Below are 18084 nucleotides of genomic sequence, written 5' to 3' on the forward strand. Positions count from 1 at the left end.
ACTATCCAGTCCAGCAGGCACAATGGACCAAAGCACTCAGCACAGCAGGTTAGGATCACAGCAGAGCTTTAGTCACACATCACTGACTTGGGATCTGTTATGATATTATTTCAGACTGGGATCCACTTTTAATTGGTGGGTCTGAGCTAACCCCAGGACAGTTTGGGCTTAATAAACCGGCTAATATTGCTATGATATGAAGCTCCATGGTGTCAGACACACCAACTAATTTAGAGGATGTGGAGGAACGGTTAGTGCCATCCGGGATCCTTGGGCTGTCCCTACCCTAAACCCTAACCCTTACTCTAACCATAACCTTAACCATTTTAAATGTCAACTTCAATGTGGTAGGGATGTCCCAAGGAGCCCGGATAGCAAGGACCGTGGAGGAAACATCTGAGCATAGCTTCACAACACAACAGGCCCAGAGCAGAGTGAGGTCATGATGTCAGGGGAAATGTAAGGCTTGCAGCTGTGGTCTGAGTTGAGCCTCCAAGGTATACACACAAAACAACTATGTAAGTATTGATAAGTATGAAGAAAAGTGAAGCCAATTAAATGCTGGAAGTTGCCATTTTGTTTTGATAGAGCAGAAGGCCAAGATCTGGAAGTCTAACAAGCTCACTCTAGTTATATTGCAATATCCTTGATTGCAAAATAATATGGCATTTTGTTGAAATTATATGCTGGCCTTGCTGGGATAAAACAATCACACTACACCAAGTTTATTCTGAGATATAGGTCTTTTCATTGAGTTCTGTTAATATGGGAGAATGTTACTTAAAGGAAAGATTCAGACATTTTCAATGTTATATAGTTTTTGTCCATCTCTGAGCGATGTTCTATCGATTCCCCGGGCCATTTCATGTGTTGCATCATGCAAAACTCGTCATACTGGTTGTATTTCTGCCTGCTTGAATGGCAATAGCTTAGATACACATGAAAACATGAAATTACCCCGGTAATCGATAGAACATCCCACAGAGATGCACAAAATCTATATAACATTGAAAATGGGTGAATCTTTCCTTGAAATATGCACCACACCGTCACTTTATCTTTTGCACCAGGAAATTAAAAGGAAGTTCCATTTGAGTAACTTTGGGAAAGGGGAACAGCGCAAGGGGGGGAGAGAGAGAGAAAATAGGGCGCGGGAAAGAGAGACCCTCAATGCAAAGCTCCTGGCAAGAGGAGGATAGCAATCGCCAGACCTCCATCTGCGATTGATCAGCGAGCTGGCCCAAATGTGTAAGCAAGTCTGTGTTCGAGGGAGAGAAAGAGAGAGTGAGTGAGAGAAAGGGAAAGAGAAAGAGAGAGAGAAAGAAAGAAAGAAAAAAGAGAGAGAGAGAGAAAGAAAGAAAGAAAGAAAGAATGAAGAAAAGGAGAGAGAGAGAGAGAGAAAGAAAGAGAGACTCACCCACAGGGTTTGGGTTGGATGTGTACTGGGAGTTATAAAAACTTGCAATAAAGACTGCTTGTGGCAAAGACGACTGATACCATCTTTGGCTTACTTGTTTAAAAAATATTGGTTATCAGGGTTCTTAAAAAAGGTTTCGGTGGGTTTATTTTCCCAGTTCTTGATTAGTAATTAATTCCACCCTTATTTGGAAGCTCCTGAAAGTCTACTAGACTTGCAATCACTAGCCTGCTCTCCCCTCCAAACACTCTCTCACCCTCACACCCCTTTTTTTTATTAAGCAGACATACAGCAGATGGATAAAAATGTGATCAATTACAGGGAAAAAGCAAGATCTATAAAATGAAGTCAATATGACACCGAGCATTCATACTAGCTCTTTCATTCCAGCACCTGATAAAAGTGGCTGCTGCAGTACAGTATGAATGTGTGGGTCAGTTCTGGGAGAGACAGACAGAGGCCACCAGCGCTCCTACACTACGTCCTCTCCATTCCTCCGCTCCCCACTGTCTCTCTCATGGAGCTGCTGCCGCCGCCACTCCAAAACACCGTTTTATTGGCCTGTAAACTCAAGTCTTGCTTGTCAAAACCTTTTTTTTAATCCTTTCAATTTTGACACTGAGCAACACCGGCATTCCGTGAAATCACACTTTCCATTTCTTCACCTCATACCATCAGTGTAATGCTTTGAGCGAAGAGGAGGAGGAGGAGTGGGGGTTTTATGTATGTATTAATGTTTAACTACAGACCCCAGTGCCCCTCTCTCCTCTCCGCTGACCCTCCCACGCCAGACCCACATCGGACAGAGCTAATAAATCACGGTTGGAGCCAAGGCCCAATCAGCAACAGCGCAGAATAGCGTGAGAAAGCTCATGGGCTTCTGGCAGACCTGATAACACCTTCGCTCCGTATCGGAGCTGCTCCCCAGAACCCTGTTGGCTGGCGTGGCGTCACCTTGGACCAGACAGATACGACACAGCCAGTTAGCTCCGGAATGAAATGACCTCGCTAGATGTTTGATGAGGCTCTGAGCTCACAGGTTATCAATCATGGATGCAAGGTCAGATTCACTGGCCATCCGCTCAGACCTGTTTGGACTCCCTTGTGAACGATGCTAATAGCCATAACACAAGGTCATTATAGATCATTACAACTGGTCAGTGACACTGTCACTGACCAGAAAACCAGTCAGTATCTGGTGTGACTACCATTTGCCTCATGCAGTGCGACACGTCTCCTTCGCAAAGAGTTGATAAGGCTGTTGATTGTTGCCTGTGGAATGTTGCCCCACAACCTCTTCAATGGTTGTGCGAAGTTGCTGGATATTGGCGGGAACTGGAACACGCTGTCTTACACGTCAATCCAGAGCATCCCAAACATGCTCATTGGGTTGGCGGGAACTGGAACACGCTGTCTTACACGTCAATCCAGAGCATCCCAAACATGCTCAATGGGTGACATGTCTGGTAAGTATGCAGGCCATGGATGAACTGGGACATTTTCAGCTTCCAGGAATTGTGTATTGACTCTTGCAACATGGGGCCGTGCATTATCACTGTAGTTCCCAACCAGGGGTACTAGGACCCCTGCGGGTACTTGGCCTATCCACAGGGGTACTTGAGAAAACTCATGAGACCATAGACTTACTTGTAAAAGGCACATGAGGGGGTACTTCAGGGGTACTCCGGGCAGAGAAAAATTCAGTTGGTGATACAGTAACCGAAAAAGGTTGGGAACCACTGCATTATCATGGTGCCGAAGACGGCGCCGAAGAGGATGGCTGATGTTTTACATGCTCCTAACCAACTTTGCTATTTTCTTAGTTTTTTTGTGTTGTTTGTAACTTATGTTGCTGCTACCGTCTCTTCTGACCGAAAATAACTTCTGGACAGCGACTACTCACCGTGAGCTGGAAGAAGCTTTTTCCTTTAACGAGTCCGACGAGAAGGATACACTGCTTTCCCGGGAACAGGCCCAAATCCCTGTCATTTGCGTGAAGAAAAGGCGGAGGAAAAGGGAGCGCAGATCGGGCTGCCTTCTGAGAATCCGTAGGCGAGTAAACTCCCACTGCCATACGTCCTACTGTCTAACGTGCAATCATTGGAAAATTAAATTGATGACCTACAATTAAGATTATCCTACCAACGGGACATTAAAAACTGTAATATCTTATGTTTCGCCGAGTCGTGACTGAACGACGACATGGATAATATAGAGCTGGCGGGATATGCACCAGCAGAACAGAGAAGCTACGTCTGGTAAGACGAGGGGTGGGGGTGTGTGTCTATTTGTCAATAACAGCTGGTGCGCGATGTCTAATATTAAAGAAGTCTTGAGGTATTGCTCGCCTGAGGTAGAGTAATTTATGATAAGCTGTAGACCACACTATCTACCAAGAGAGTTCTCATCTATATTATTCGTAGCCGTCTATTTACCACCACAGACCGATGCTGGCACTAAGACCGCACTCAACCAACTCTAGAAGGCCATAAGCAAACAAGAAAATGCTCATCCAGAAGTGACGCTTCTAGTGGCCGGGGACTTTAATGCAGGCAAACTTAAATCAGTTTTACCACATTTTTACCAGTATGTCACATATGCAACCAGAGGGAAAAAAATTATAGACCACCTTTACTCCACACACAGAGATGCATACAAAGCTCTCCCCCACCCTCCATTTGGCAAATCTGCCCATAATTCTATCCTCCTGATTCCTGCTTCCAAGCAAAAACTAAAGCAGGAAGTATCAGTGACTCACTCAATACGGAAGTGGTCAGATGACACGGATGCTACGCTCCAGGACTGTTTTGCTAGCACAGACTGGAATATGTTCCAGGACTCATCCAACGGCATTGAGGAGTACACCACCTCAGTCATCGGCTTCATCAATAAGTGCATCGACGACGTCGTCCCCACAGTGACCATACGTACATATCCCAACTAGAAGCCATGGATTATAGGCAACATCCGCATCGAGCTAAAGGCTAGAGCTGCCGCTTTCAAGGAGCGGGACACTAATCCGGACGCTTGTAAGAAATCCTGCTACGCCCTCAGACGAACCATAAAACAAGCAAAGTGTCAATACAGGATTAAGATTGAATCCTACTACACTGGCTCTGACGCTCGTCGGATGTGGCAGGGATTGAAAACTATTGCGGACTACAAAGAGAAACCCAGATGGGAGCTGCCCATTGACGAGCTACCAGACGAGCTAAATGCCTTTTGTGCTCACTTCGAGGCAAGCAACACTGAAGCATGCACAAGAAAACCAGCTGTTCTGGATGACTGTGTGATAACGCTCTCGGTAGCTGATGTGAGCAAGATCTTTAAACAGGTCAACATTCACAAAGCCGCGGGGCCAGACGGATTACCAGAACGTGTTCTCCAAGCATGCGCGGACCAACTGGCAAGTGTCTTCACTGACATTTTCAACCTCTCCCTGACCAAGTCTGTAATACCTACATGTTTCAAGCAGACCACCATAGTCCCTGTGCCCAAGGAAGCGAAGGTAACCTGCCTAAATGTTTTACCGCCCCGTAGCACCCACTGAGATAGCCATGAAGTGCATTGAAAGGCTGGTCATGGCTCACATCAACAGCATCCACCCTATACCCACTCCAATTCGCATACCCCCCCAACAGATCCACAGATGATGCAATCTCAATCGCACTCCACACTGCCCTTTCCCACCTGGACAAAAGGAACATGTGAGAATGCTGTTCATTGACTACAGCTCAGCGTTCAACACCATAGTGCCCACGAAGCTCATCACTAAGCTAAGGAACCTGGGACTAAACACCTCCCTCTGCAACTGGATCCTGGACTTCCTGACGGGCCATCCCCAGGTGGTAAGTGTAGGCAACAACAAGTCTGCCACGCTGATACTCAACACTGGGGACCCTCAGGGGTGTGTACTTAGTCCCCTCCTGTACTCCCTTTTCACCCATGACTGCGTGGCCAAACACGACTCGAAGACCATCATTAAGTTTGCTGACGACGCAACAGTGGTAGGCCTGATCACCGACAACGATGAGACAGCCTATATGGAGGAGGTCAGAGAACTGGCAGTGTGGTGCCAGGACAACAACCACACCCTCAACGTGAGAAAGACAAAGGAGCTGATCGTGGACTACAGGAAAAGGCGGGCCGAACAGGCCCCCATTAATATCGACGGGGCTGTAGTGGAACGGGTCAAGAGTTTCAAGTTCCTTGGTGTCCACATCACCAATGAACTATCATGGTCCAAACACACCAAGACAGTTGTGAAGAGGGCATGGCAAAGCCTATTCCACTTCAGGAGACTGAAAAGATTTGGCATGGGTCCCCAGATCCTCAAAGACTTTTACAGCTGCACCATCGAGAGCATCCTGACCAGTTGCATCACCGACTGGTATGGCAACTGCTCGGCATCTGACCGTAAGGCGCTACAGAGGGTAGTGCGTATGGCCCAGTACATCACTGGGGCCAAGCTTCCTGCCATCCAGGACCTATATAATAGGCGGTGTCAGAGGAAAGCCCATAAAATTGTCAGAGACTCCAGTCACCCAAGTCATAGACTGTTCTCTCTGCTACCGCACGACAAGCTGTACCGGAGCGCCAAGTCTAGGACCAAAAGGCTCCTTAACAGCTTCTACCCCCAAGCCATAAGACTGCTGAACAATTAATCAAATGACCACCGGACTATTTACATTGACACCCCTCCTTCCCCTCCATTTGTTTTGCACACTGCTGCTACTCACTGTTTATTATCTATGCATAGTCACTTCACCCCTACCTACATGTACAAATGACCTCAACTAACCTGTACCCCCGCACACTGACTCGGTACCGGTACCCCCTGTATATAGCCTTGTTATTGTTGTTTTATTGTGCTACTTTTCTATAATATTTTGGTTTATTTGGTAAATATTTTCTTAACTCTTCTTGAACTGCACTGTTGGTTAAGGGCTTGTAAGTAAGCATTTCACGGTAAGGTCTACACTTGTTTTATTTGGCGCATGTTACAAATAATGTTTGATTTGATTTGAAACATGAGGTGATGGCGGAGGATGAATGGCACGACAATGGACCTCAGGATCTCATCACGGTATCTCTGTGCATTCAAATTTACATCGATAAAATTGTGTTTGTCGTCTGTAGCTTATGCCTTCCCATACCATAACCCCACTGCCACCATGAGGCACTCTGTTCACAACATTGACATCAGCAAACCACTTGCCCACACAAAGCACTACAAAGAGATGTGATCGTATACAAATAAATGTAAGCAAGGTTTGAAATTATTATGTTTTAGTCAAATATTATACCTGTTTGGGCTTCTTGCAGTCAATTTTCAGTTTATAAATTATTTGTAATTATGTTCCAGCCCCCGACCATAAATCGGCCCGCGGCTGAATCTAGTTGATGATCCCTGTACTACAGTGTTACTAATACACAGGATCTGTTGTTACCATGGCACCATGACCAGGACGGTGAAATATGGGGGAGCTGACAGGACTATGCTGCTGCTGACACAATTACCCTGCTCAGACTTTAATAAAGTGACTAGATGTCTCTCTCTCCTCTTGCTGGCTAAAAGCGTTGGGAAAACAGAAGGATCCATCACAAATCATTAAGTTACCCCTGAGCAATGGAGGCACGCCACGGGAAGTCATTAGGGAGTGGACTTGGACAGGCAGTAAAAAGCAGAGTGAACAATGACGGGAAAGGTCTTCCACATAGTGGGTGAGCAGTTCTCCCTCTCTCCTAGTTTGGAGGGTGATAAGTATCCACCAGCTCCCAAAGACATAAAAATTCCCAAAATAGTCAGTCACTTTTGGCCTGAATCTATCCACCGGCTCACAACAGACCAGTAATAGCATATTTACTTTTTTTTCTGGTTAAGGTTACAGCCAAAAAGTGATGTGTGAGGTATGCAACTTCTAAACATAAGTCTCAGCTATTGTCTTACGTTAGGTGTTGGCACTTGGGAGTTCCCAAGTCAAAAACCAAAATCACATACTGTACAGTAATTTGCCATAAAATATTTGATGTCACTGGAGTTGAGGTCCAAACTATTCCCGTCACATGACCAATGTTAATTTCTGTGAAAACCATTGCTTTATCAATACTTTATTTTGTCACCATAACAACAAGCGGTAAGGCAGTGTAAGTGAGTGTAAATAGAAACACCTTGAATCAAGATGAAAGAGTACTGAAATGCATCTCCAGCACTTAATAATAGAGGAGACTCTCCCCTCTCTCGTGGTGTCTGCTAAAATCATGTCACATGAACCTGGTCAGATCCTTGCAGCATAAACATTTATTTCCATGGGAAAATGGAGGCAAACAAAGCCCATTGCCATGGTTTCACAAAGCCGCATGGTTTTAATTTGTGCTCTTAAGAGAGACGGAAGGAAAAAAATACCTTTGATGGTGATTCACTTTAATAGCAAGTGAATATTTTCAACTGAGCAGCTCACATGGCAGGGGAAGCACATTCTCTAGAAGTGAAATGGACTGGGGCTACTTATGTTAGCTGATGGAAAAATATCACATCTTATTTTTGTAAAAAAATTATTGGATAAAATTACTATTGGATGATATCTTGTGGAGGTCATTTTGCCCTTCTCCAACTATTGAGTGTTTATGGAGAAGTGTTTGACTTGAAGTGGATGACTTAAGATCACTCTATGGATGGACTATAGAGCTCTCCATTGCATTTCTGCATTTACAGTAGGGCTAACAATCGCCATACACGTTTTCTAAGTTAACTTTCATTATGGGTTTCAAATGCCATGGGAGAGGACTAAAGAAGCTGGCAACACTTTCGCCACTAAATCCCTGCCACAAAGCAGAAAGGCAAAAAATATGTTGTTCATAAACTCAAATGGTTGTTCCTTTCAAAGTGCACAAAGCCTCCAGTTCAAATGTTGATAATCACTTTTCTTTCAGGAAGCATCATGCTTTGTTAAGGAAAATGAAGAGGTTGGGACTAATGGAAACAAAAATAAATATCCTTTGTCTTTGTGTTGGTGAGTACTGAGCTTTAGTTCTTTTCACATACTGTGAGGGAAAACAGGGGGGTATTTTTGAGTGCCTTTGGAATGATATAGATCAGGGATGGGAATTTTGATGGGGGTGGGGGCCACAAAAAGAGTGACTAACAAAACCAATGGGGGACCCCAGTTGGTAAAGCGACCATGATTACTAGGTTAGATAGCAGGCTAGACTAACTTACCAATCAAAAAAAAGTTTGCTGACATGGACTAATTGAGTGACTGTCCCCTACAGAGTCCCCCCCCCCAAAAAAAAAGAAACAATATACAAAAGGGGATACTCCTTAGCCAAAGTCACAACCTTCTTCCGATAAGGTAACAGTCCCGCAACCAGCAACTGTGATGCCCATTTCTGAAGAACCATTGCCAAACAGTTTTCCAGCACAATTTTTCAAGTCCTTCACTCATAACAGAGATGGTTTCTTATGGCCAGTAAAATGGTAATCCATCGTCATAGCTTGGTAATTCAATACACTCCTGGGCGGTGTGTGTTGGTATGTACTCTTACCAGGATGTGTGTGAGGACGATTTTGATGAGCGGAGCCCCAGACAGGTTGACGGACAGGGCAGGTGATGGCTCCACCTTCAGTGAGATGAGGAAACTGGCCACCTGGATCTTATGGTCTTTGAAATCAGCCGCCTCGTTGATCCTGAGAGAGAGGATTTGTCAATAACACCAATGAGAGGTGTTTTATGCACACGGTAGTGTCACAGAGGGCTCAGAACAGTAGCAGGAGAGTGGGACTCTGAAACATCTGTCATATCATCAATCACAGTGAAAACACAGCATTACGTCAGGAGCTTTTCGAGGTCAACAGGTAAGTGACGGTAGGTTGTAGAGGCAACACCCCTGTATCATTATACAGACGGACATTCTCACCCACTGGGGAGTGAAACAACCATTAGGAACTAACCTAATCATCAAATGTGAAGTAAATAAGTTATGCCTTCTAAAATGGTGGCATACTGACACCAATTGGAATTTCCTGAATAAACTGCTTTTCTACTTTGTAAACATGGGTGTTTATTATTGTCATCCAGTTTTACTGAGAAACTCGTTTAGAAGAAAGTATATTGTAGCAGAAGCGGACTGATCCCAAGTGCCGTATCACTTACACATAGTACTTTTAGGCTGCGTTTACACAGGCAGCACAATTGTAATCTTTTGTCACTCATTGGTCTTTTGACCAATTAGATCAGATCTTTTGCCAATAATTGGGCAAAATATCAGAATTGGGCTGCCTGTGTAAACGGTGTAAACGCAGCCTTAGATTCTGGATTTCTGCAGAGGCAGTCAAAGCTATTTGCTGTACTGAGGGCGACAACAGTCAGTCCAACTCCTTGAGCATAATAAGCTGTATTTCTAGACGCAATTATGCTATTGATGATGTCTGCCAGTAACTACATGTTTTAAATCAAACAAGATTGTTTACGCTTAGACCACCAAATTACTTTAATCAAATTCATGTAAAATATTTATTTCACAGGATTATCGTAATATGCTTCCCCTATTATTGGGAAAAGAAGTGTGTGGCCAAGTTCCTGTATGAAGTTAACGGCAGGGTGTATCAGCCAGTGGCGGTTAAGTGGTGAGATGAGAGATAGCCTGGTGGGAGGCTGATAAGGAAATGCCCCAGGCATGATCTGTTACGGACAACAGGAAACAGGGGCGCCACTCCGCCAGGGGACCACAGCGGACACACAGGAAGTGATCCTGGCTGATGCTCAGAGCACTTATTGCCATAACATCCCTTAGATCCTCTGAGATCACTTCTTCTCAATGACTGTATTTCTTAATTGCAAGGCATTCAAAGTAAACTATTTACTTTATTGCGTACTTTTCTGATTGGTCCCCAAACAGATGCTTTGACAACCTCAAGCCTCTTCTGAATGCTTGTAAATGAGAATATTATATTACTTTTTGCAGGCTCTAAACTTACTTTAAACAGTGCTGTCTACTGTACTGTGTTTGGTCAGGATAACTTTATATCACACATTTAAGTGATTCATAATTCCTACACAGAGAGCATTCCTGTTTGGTATGATCAGGGCTTTTTATGTGTCCTCCCATCCCCCTTACCTGGTCCTGAGTGGGCTGATCTCTCTGTAGTAGTTGTGCATGTTGTGGTAGAAAAGACCCACGATTGTGGTTTGGGCTGAGGTGGAAAGAGGTAGGGAGAGAGAGAGGGAGGGAGGGAGGGAGGGAGGGAGGGAGGGGAAGGGAAGGGGAGGGGAGGGGAGGGAGGGAGCGAGAGATTGGTCAAAGGTGAAACACAGACTCATAGCAGGGTTGAGAATGTGATGAGGCGTTGCTAAAATGTTCACAGTGAGGGGAACTTAATTAAGCAGCCTCGCTGCCTCAAGTTGGCACTCCCTGACTAATTGGAGAGCTGTATGCTCACACACGGGTGAGACGGAGGGGGACCACAGACCACGTGTGTGTTGGGAAATTATGCAAGTCACAGTGCCATGACTGAAACAGTACAGCAGGAGGCCTGTGCCCAACTCTTATACACTCTCACCACCACGTAAGCAATCTACAACATGGTAACTACTAGAGAGGGATCTGAAATGCTTGACGGTGAAAGTACCGTTATCATGAAATCAAATCTACCTCAATGAGTAAGAAAACAAACACTGGTGTTGAAAATACATAGTGTATGAAATAATCTGAATTCACATCACAAGTCAAGGTTTTGAATCTAATGAACTTTGAATGTAATGACTGTAATGCCCCCTACCAGACCTTTGTAGGGATCAGTTGGTGGCCAGTTTGCCTATAAAGCTTTCCTAAGGAAGAAAGAAAATAATAGAAAAAGGCATAATCTGCATCTTTTTATGAATACTTGGAAGTATCTCAGTCCAAGAGAATTCTTAAAAATCTGTAACACTTTCTCTGCACTTAATTGGCTTATAAAAGCGCCACTTGGTGCCTTTAATACAGTATGCCATGTGTCAGGACACACAACGCTACATTAACTCAATCTAGGAGTGTAAGTTGCCAGCAGTAACATTTATATTCAATTTCTGATAATGAGGTTTTAATAGATTATTAAAATGGTTTATTTAAAAGTTAGTGTAGCAACGCAGTGTGTTTGGGGGCCAGGTGGAGCCAAATGGATCTGACCCTAACACAAGTCTAACAAACACAGTTTTAATACTGCCGTAATTACTGCCAAACCAACATTCACAGCGCCGCTAACAATGGGCTAAGTAAATCAATTAGTTCACTGTGAGTGGAGGGGTTTCTTTTGAATGGAGAGTAAAGTGGATGAAAAGTATCCCTCGCTCTGTCTGTCTCTGGTGGGTCTAAAATAGTCAGTGATACATTGCCTCTCTGCATAGAAGTCATGCAGTACTGTAGCTGTAATCCTGTACTTTAAAGTCTCACAAGCAGTTTCACGGTGGCTCTCTCACACACTACCCTTGCTATGTTAAAGGTCTTTAAACCTACCATCATAATAAACTTCTGCCAATAGCAAGACCTTACTGGTTAGGCAAATGTATCTTAGCAGAAACAGAGTGCAGAAAAAATGGCCAGTATTTATTCACATTCAAGCCAATGAAGCTATGTGCTGAGGAGGAGTAAGAGCCAGACACAAAAGAAAGCTGAGCATATGCTACATTCGAGCAGTGTAATACGCACACAAAATATGAATTGCTGTGAGAGAGTGAGTATTTCAATGTATTCTATGTTTTTAGAACAAGAGTGAAATGGGATGTAGGACACTCACACTGCATGGTGAACGCCTCGCCAGGCACTGAGATGTAGTTCTTTCCTTGCATGGGGAAGCGGTAATGGGGAAGATTGTAGTTCTGTGGAATCTTCATCAGAGAGTAATCTATTGGGGTCGGGGGTTGGAAACAGAGAGAGAGGGAGCACTGTGAGTGGTTAACTAACTCCAACACCAGACCTGGAGGGGTTCTGACAGGGAGCCAAAAGCACAGTGTTATCTGGTGGTGGTGATGATTCATGGGCGGATCAAAGATTTGACTGAGCCCCTGGGAGAGAGACGACGCAGGCTTGACCACAGGAAAACAAAATAGTTGCATGGAAAGGACCATGGTTATCTAAGCTTGATCAGATCTCTATCTTCTGAGGGAAACATACTGTATGTAGCCAGTTAGTTCAAAACTCTACTTGAACTTCCTACTTAGTACAGTAACTCTCAACCCTAACTTGTTCTTTTTACAGTAAGACACCACAGTCTGTGAGTCATACAGTATAGTCAGGAGAGAGTTGCGTCGTCACGGTACTGACCTGCTACAAAGGACTTTCCTCCCAGTGAGATGAGAGATCGGGGGCTGGGGCTGGAATCCAGGCTGGACACCATCTGGACCATCACGTTGTCCACTGTCTCAATCAGCCCACTCACCACTGGGGTGGACTCCTGCTCCAAACGGTCCAATAACAACATTCACACTCATAGAGACACACTGGCAACTTACTGTATCTACTGTATCTTGAGAGTTGGTAAACTGTCACTGATAGACCATAAAACCAAGTAGTAGCATGCGTTAAGAGTCTTATCAGCTGGGACGATATTCACTGTATTACTGTAAATGCCATCTGACTTCCTTTTTGATGGTGCTCTCCACGTCCAAGTCGAACGTTTTCATGCACTAAGAACGTCTGGTTCAGCTTGCTCACATGAAAACAAGCACGCCTGTTCAGTGTGTATAGAACATTGTAACGGCAAACTCGCTCGAAATGTCTCTCTGTTCAGGAATTCCTGTGATCTCACGTGTCAGGGCGCTGAACTTGAGCCTGAATGAATGTGATCATATTCCCAGTTCACTATCATATAGCTAGTTTGCTGTAAACCCACACAGTGACTTCACAGAGATATTATGAACTCGATATATTTCATATTTCTATTTCTAATGTGTTCTTGTTCTACCTTGTGTCATTTTTAGTACTACATTGATATTGATTAGTGCATTGTTGGGTTTAGAGCTGGCAAGAAAGGCATTTCACAGTACTTATGCACGTGACATTAAAAACTTGAAACTTACTTACCTCATCTTCTCTGGCCACTTCAGAAGACAACACCTCCTCCACACTCTTCAGAAAAGCCTGGGCGGGACACAACAACACATCATGTCTGTGATCTGAAACAAACTATTACAACCTACTTTGGTGTGTGTGTGTGTTTGTGTGTGTGTGTCTTCGTGCGCGCTTGCATGTATATATCCTTGTGTTCCTGTACCCGTGTGAAGTTGTTGGCAGTGTCGTGGGGGATGGTCTTGTTGGGCAGGCTGAATGGCAGAGACTCCAGAAAGCCTAACATGGGCACGGGGTCCTGGGAGCTGTGGATCTCCTCACTCAGCTTGGTAATGATAGAATAGGACACATCTGTGACTTCCTGAGGGAACAAAACACCAGGCATTACTCTCCACAGAAACTCTCCAAAGACCAGAATGGGACCAATATACACAGGAACACATTATGTGACCATTACCCTTAGTAAGAACTCTTTCTAGATAGAAGTCTGCTGTAAAAGACTGCTGGTCTTTTTCCAGCGTCATGCCCTACAGGGACCCATTTTGTGCTGTGTTGAACAGCTGTCTCTACTTTCTTCACTCTACGCCCACAACTGCCATTTAATAGACAGGGAGAGGTCTATTCACTTGTGTTCTCAATATCCCCTTTTCCAATTCCTCAGTCTTAAAGGGAAAAAAATGGTTACATAAGAAATGAATTGTTTGTGTTTATTGCGGTTCAACCACCAGCCTTCTACCTAATTTCCTGCGAGGCTGCTGTGTGTCTGTTCTAGTAGTAAAACCCTGAAAACGGTTTAAAATATCCACTTTCCCATGGTAAGAGGTCAATCTGTATAAATCACCAAATTTCAAATCAAGTCAAATCGTACTGGTCACATACACGTTTAGCAGATGATATTGCGGATGTAGCAAAATGCTAATGACTAGACCCCATTGTGTTGAGAAGTTGAGAACTCACCAGTGTTTGTATCGTAGAGGAGACTTCTTTAGGAACGCTTGGTGTGGTAGGGTAAGTCAAAGTATCACCTAGTTGGAGAAATATAGTCCCATTAGCACTGCTCTTCCACCTGTCATCTATAGCAACACTAGCTAGATGCCAAATAGAACGCTTAGAGAAGTGCTGGAATTGTTCAGGCCACAAAGATTCCTGATTCCTTGGTACGTGTCTGACGATGGTGGACCTTCCCCCAGCCGGGGATAGATGAAAAGAAGTGCTGTGCTATTCTACCTGCTCTTTAGATAATCAACCGCCAGATACATCACTGAGGTACTGTACAAGCCAAAGAGATGTTAGAAGGAAGTCATGACATCATGCTGTCTGTAAATAACACATCAATTAGTGCACTTAGCAACAATAAATTACCATATATGGTTTTACATTAGAACCATCCCTTCCAACAGTCTGCTCTTCTTTAGTCCCATTCATTATCTACAGGTATAACATATTAAAACACTTTCCATAACCATAACAACCTTCTTGTTCATGTCTGTTATGTCTGAGAAAATGAAGGCTATGCCTTCATGCAACATGACCACCTGAGTCCTCCACAGTGGAGTCTAGTCATTAGACAAAAACCCAGGGAATGGGTGTCCAGACCCAAATTATTACTATTTTCCATAAGCATGACTAGTGATTCATCCATTTTTACTAGCTTATACCCATTTCACCATGCTCTGAATAACATTTCTCGGACCATACAGAGGACATTGTCCATTTCTTTTGAGTTTCAGAATAATTCTAGACCACACAAGATAAATCAAAGCAGCAATGAAAAAGGTCATTATGGTTTTAAAAAACTTCAGTCACTCAGTTTAACGTCAGTTGAGTCCTCGAATCTGAAACCAGATTTTTATGGTGTGTGAGATGTAAGTACGTGAGATGATTTTAAGATGAGGAGCATTTGTACAGTTTAATATCTTGTTGTGTATTCCATGCGTCAGTACTGTGCACGGAATGTCAATGGCAATGACCAAGATGGAAATTGCTTTTTAACCCGTCTCCTCAATAAGTCAAGGGGAAAGTGTGAACATAGTGAACATTTCACATCACGGGAAAAAAAAGTGGAACATTCCAGACTGACGGTGACATCTGACATTACCTATGGCAGCTTTGTAGTACATGAGGATCTCCTCTGGTGACAGGGCCCTCTCCCAGATGACAAACTCATCAAAGGCTCCTGTCACGTAGTGTCCATAGGACTGCTCATTTCCTGTCCCAATGACCAGGTCAGGGTAAGGGTCCCCATAGTTCATGGACACGTTGCCAGTGGGGTCGCTGGTGTTGAACGTCCCGTTGATGTAGATGTTGAGACCGTCTGTCAGGGTCCAAGTGAACAGAATGTGGGTCCAGAAGGGCCCTGAAAGGGAAGAGAGAGGAGAAATCATAATTAGGACTTCACCTTCCCTTAACCTAAAGTATTTATCTACTCTTTGTATGTGGGTATTATAGCCTACAGTATGTCACACATATTTAAATTATGTTTTTCCACTATATCCGCCCAATATGTCCCCATGTTCCACTCCAACCATTCAGTCAGCATCTACATTCTATTCCTTCAAACGTTTCCAATAGACTTCTCCAAAGAGGAAATCACATCTCCAGTTCTTCTGAGGTAAACGGACAATAAAGAGAATCCCAAAAGACAATATATTCACTGTGAACACTTCCACCAGAGGAGGCTGGTTCAGAGTGTAAAAACACAGCTATCCTATTGGGATTGGCTTAAACACAAACCAACAACTTCCCCATTCACACTTTCAATCTCTCTTTCCTTTTAGTCTCTCCTGCTCTTTTAGCTAGAAATGTTTCTGTTGCAGGTTAGGCTGGGACACATTGTGACAAGGTCTACTGAACCAGTCATGTCTCCTGGTACTGGTACAGGTCTCATAAGAGCTGGTTCAGTCATAGATCTGTTATGAGCCAAAGGCTAAACAACTGCATGGTGAAATGGTGACATATCATCATGTCAAATTATAAGAACCAGATGTTTGATATTCTGTAAGTAATAATCAAATAAATCAAAAGTACACATGAAGTCCTGACGCCTCATGTTCATAACCTTAATTAATTGTAACAAAAACAAGACGACAGAAGACATTTGAGAATGTGAGAAAAAACATTCCTCATAAAAACAATGACTGGTAAATGTTTCTTTCTTATTCAAGAACCTGCAGTGCACAGAGCGACATGATATGTTTTCCTCCAGAAATAGCAGATCTGAGATTGTAAGGGATGGAGAAATAGTTTTGCCCATGTTTATGTTATTTCAATTACTTAATTTAGAGTCCACTTGGACCTGTAAGTTTGAAATACAGCGCATTCGGAAAGTATTCAGACCCCTTCCCTTTTACCACATTTTGTTACGTTACAGCCTTATTCTAAAATTAAATAACACATTTTCCTCATCAATCTACACACAATACCCCATAATGACAAAGCAAAAGCAGGATTTTTAGGAATGTTTGCAAATGTATTAAAAATTAAAAACAGAAATACCTTATTTACATAAGTATTCAGACCCTTTGCTATGAGATTTGAAATTAAGCTCAGGTGCATCATGTTTCCATTGATCATCCTTGAGATGTTTCTACAGCTTGATTGTAGTCCACCTGTGGTAAATTCAATCGATTGGACATGATTTGGAAAGGCACACACCTGTCTATATAAGGTCCCACAGTTGACAGTGCATGTCAGAGCAAAAACAATAACAGCCATGAGGTCGAAAGAATTGTCCTTGGTAGAGTGGCCGGACGGAAGCCACTACTCCGTAAAAGGCACATGACAGCCCGCTTGGAGTTTGCCAAAAGGCACCTTAAGGACTCTCAGACCATGAGAAATAAGATTCTCTGGTCTGATGAAACCAAGATTGAACTCTTTGGCATGAATGCTAAGCGTCACGTCTGGAAGAAACCTGGCACCATCCCTAGGGTGAAGCATGCTTGTGGCAGTATCATGCTGTGGGGATGTTTTTCAGCGGCAGGGACTGGGAGACTAGTCAGGATCAAGGGAAATATGAACGGAGCAAAGTACAGAGAGATCCTTGAAAACCTGCTCCAGAGCGCTCAGGACCTCAGACTGGGGTGAAGGTTAACCTTCCAAATGGACAACGACCCTAAGCACACAGCCAAGACAATGCAGAAGTGGCTTCGGGACAAGTCTCTGAATGTTCTTGAGTGGTCCAGCCAGAGCCCGGGCTTAAACCGAATCTAACATCTCTGGAGAGACCTGAAAATAGCTGTGCTGCGACGCTCCCCATCCAACCTGACAGAGCTTGAGAGGATCTGCAGAGAAGACTGGGAGAAACTTCCCAAATACAGGTGTGACAAGCTTGTAGCGTCATACCCAAGAAGACTTGAGTCTGTAATTGCTGCCAAAGTGCTTCAACAAAGTACTGAGTAAAAGGTCTGAATACTTATGCAAATGTGATATTTACAAAAATGTGTAAAAACCCATTTTTGCTTTGGCATTATGGGGTATTGTGTGTAGATTGATGAGGGGAAAAAACTAATTAATCTATTTTTGAATAAGGCTGTAACGTAACAAATGGTGAAGTGTGGTGAAATGTGATTCATCCCTCCAGAGAACGCGTTTCCAGAGTCCAATGGCGGCGAGCTTTACACCACTCC

The 18084-nt window shown here is 43.7% G+C and overlaps 1 protein-coding gene across 2 annotated transcripts in view; it reads right to left on the reverse strand.

Annotated features, from left to right (window-relative positions):
- LOC106579914 (adhesion G-protein coupled receptor D1) overlaps window positions 1-18084 on the reverse strand; it is a 46313-nt gene that overhangs the window by 23888 nt on the left and 4341 nt on the right. For both annotated transcript variants that reach the window (XM_014160278.2, XM_014160277.2), the window contains 8 exons: window positions 15558-15815; window positions 14417-14484; window positions 13665-13820; window positions 13475-13531; window positions 12716-12845; window positions 12189-12296; window positions 10535-10610; window positions 8963-9104 (listed from right to left, as the gene is read on the reverse strand). In XM_014160278.2, the coding sequence (XP_014015753.1) occupies window positions 8963-9104; window positions 10535-10610; window positions 12189-12296; window positions 12716-12845; window positions 13475-13531; window positions 13665-13820; window positions 14417-14484; window positions 15558-15815 (995 nt within the window). The remainder of the gene's footprint in view (window positions 1-8962; window positions 9105-10534; window positions 10611-12188; window positions 12297-12715; window positions 12846-13474; window positions 13532-13664; window positions 13821-14416; window positions 14485-15557; window positions 15816-18084) is intronic.

Source organism: Salmo salar, chromosome ssa20 (assembly GCF_905237065.1).
Source record: "Salmo salar chromosome ssa20, Ssal_v3.1, whole genome shotgun sequence".
In the NCBI taxonomy this organism is placed as follows: domain Eukaryota; kingdom Metazoa; phylum Chordata; class Actinopteri; order Salmoniformes; family Salmonidae; genus Salmo; species Salmo salar.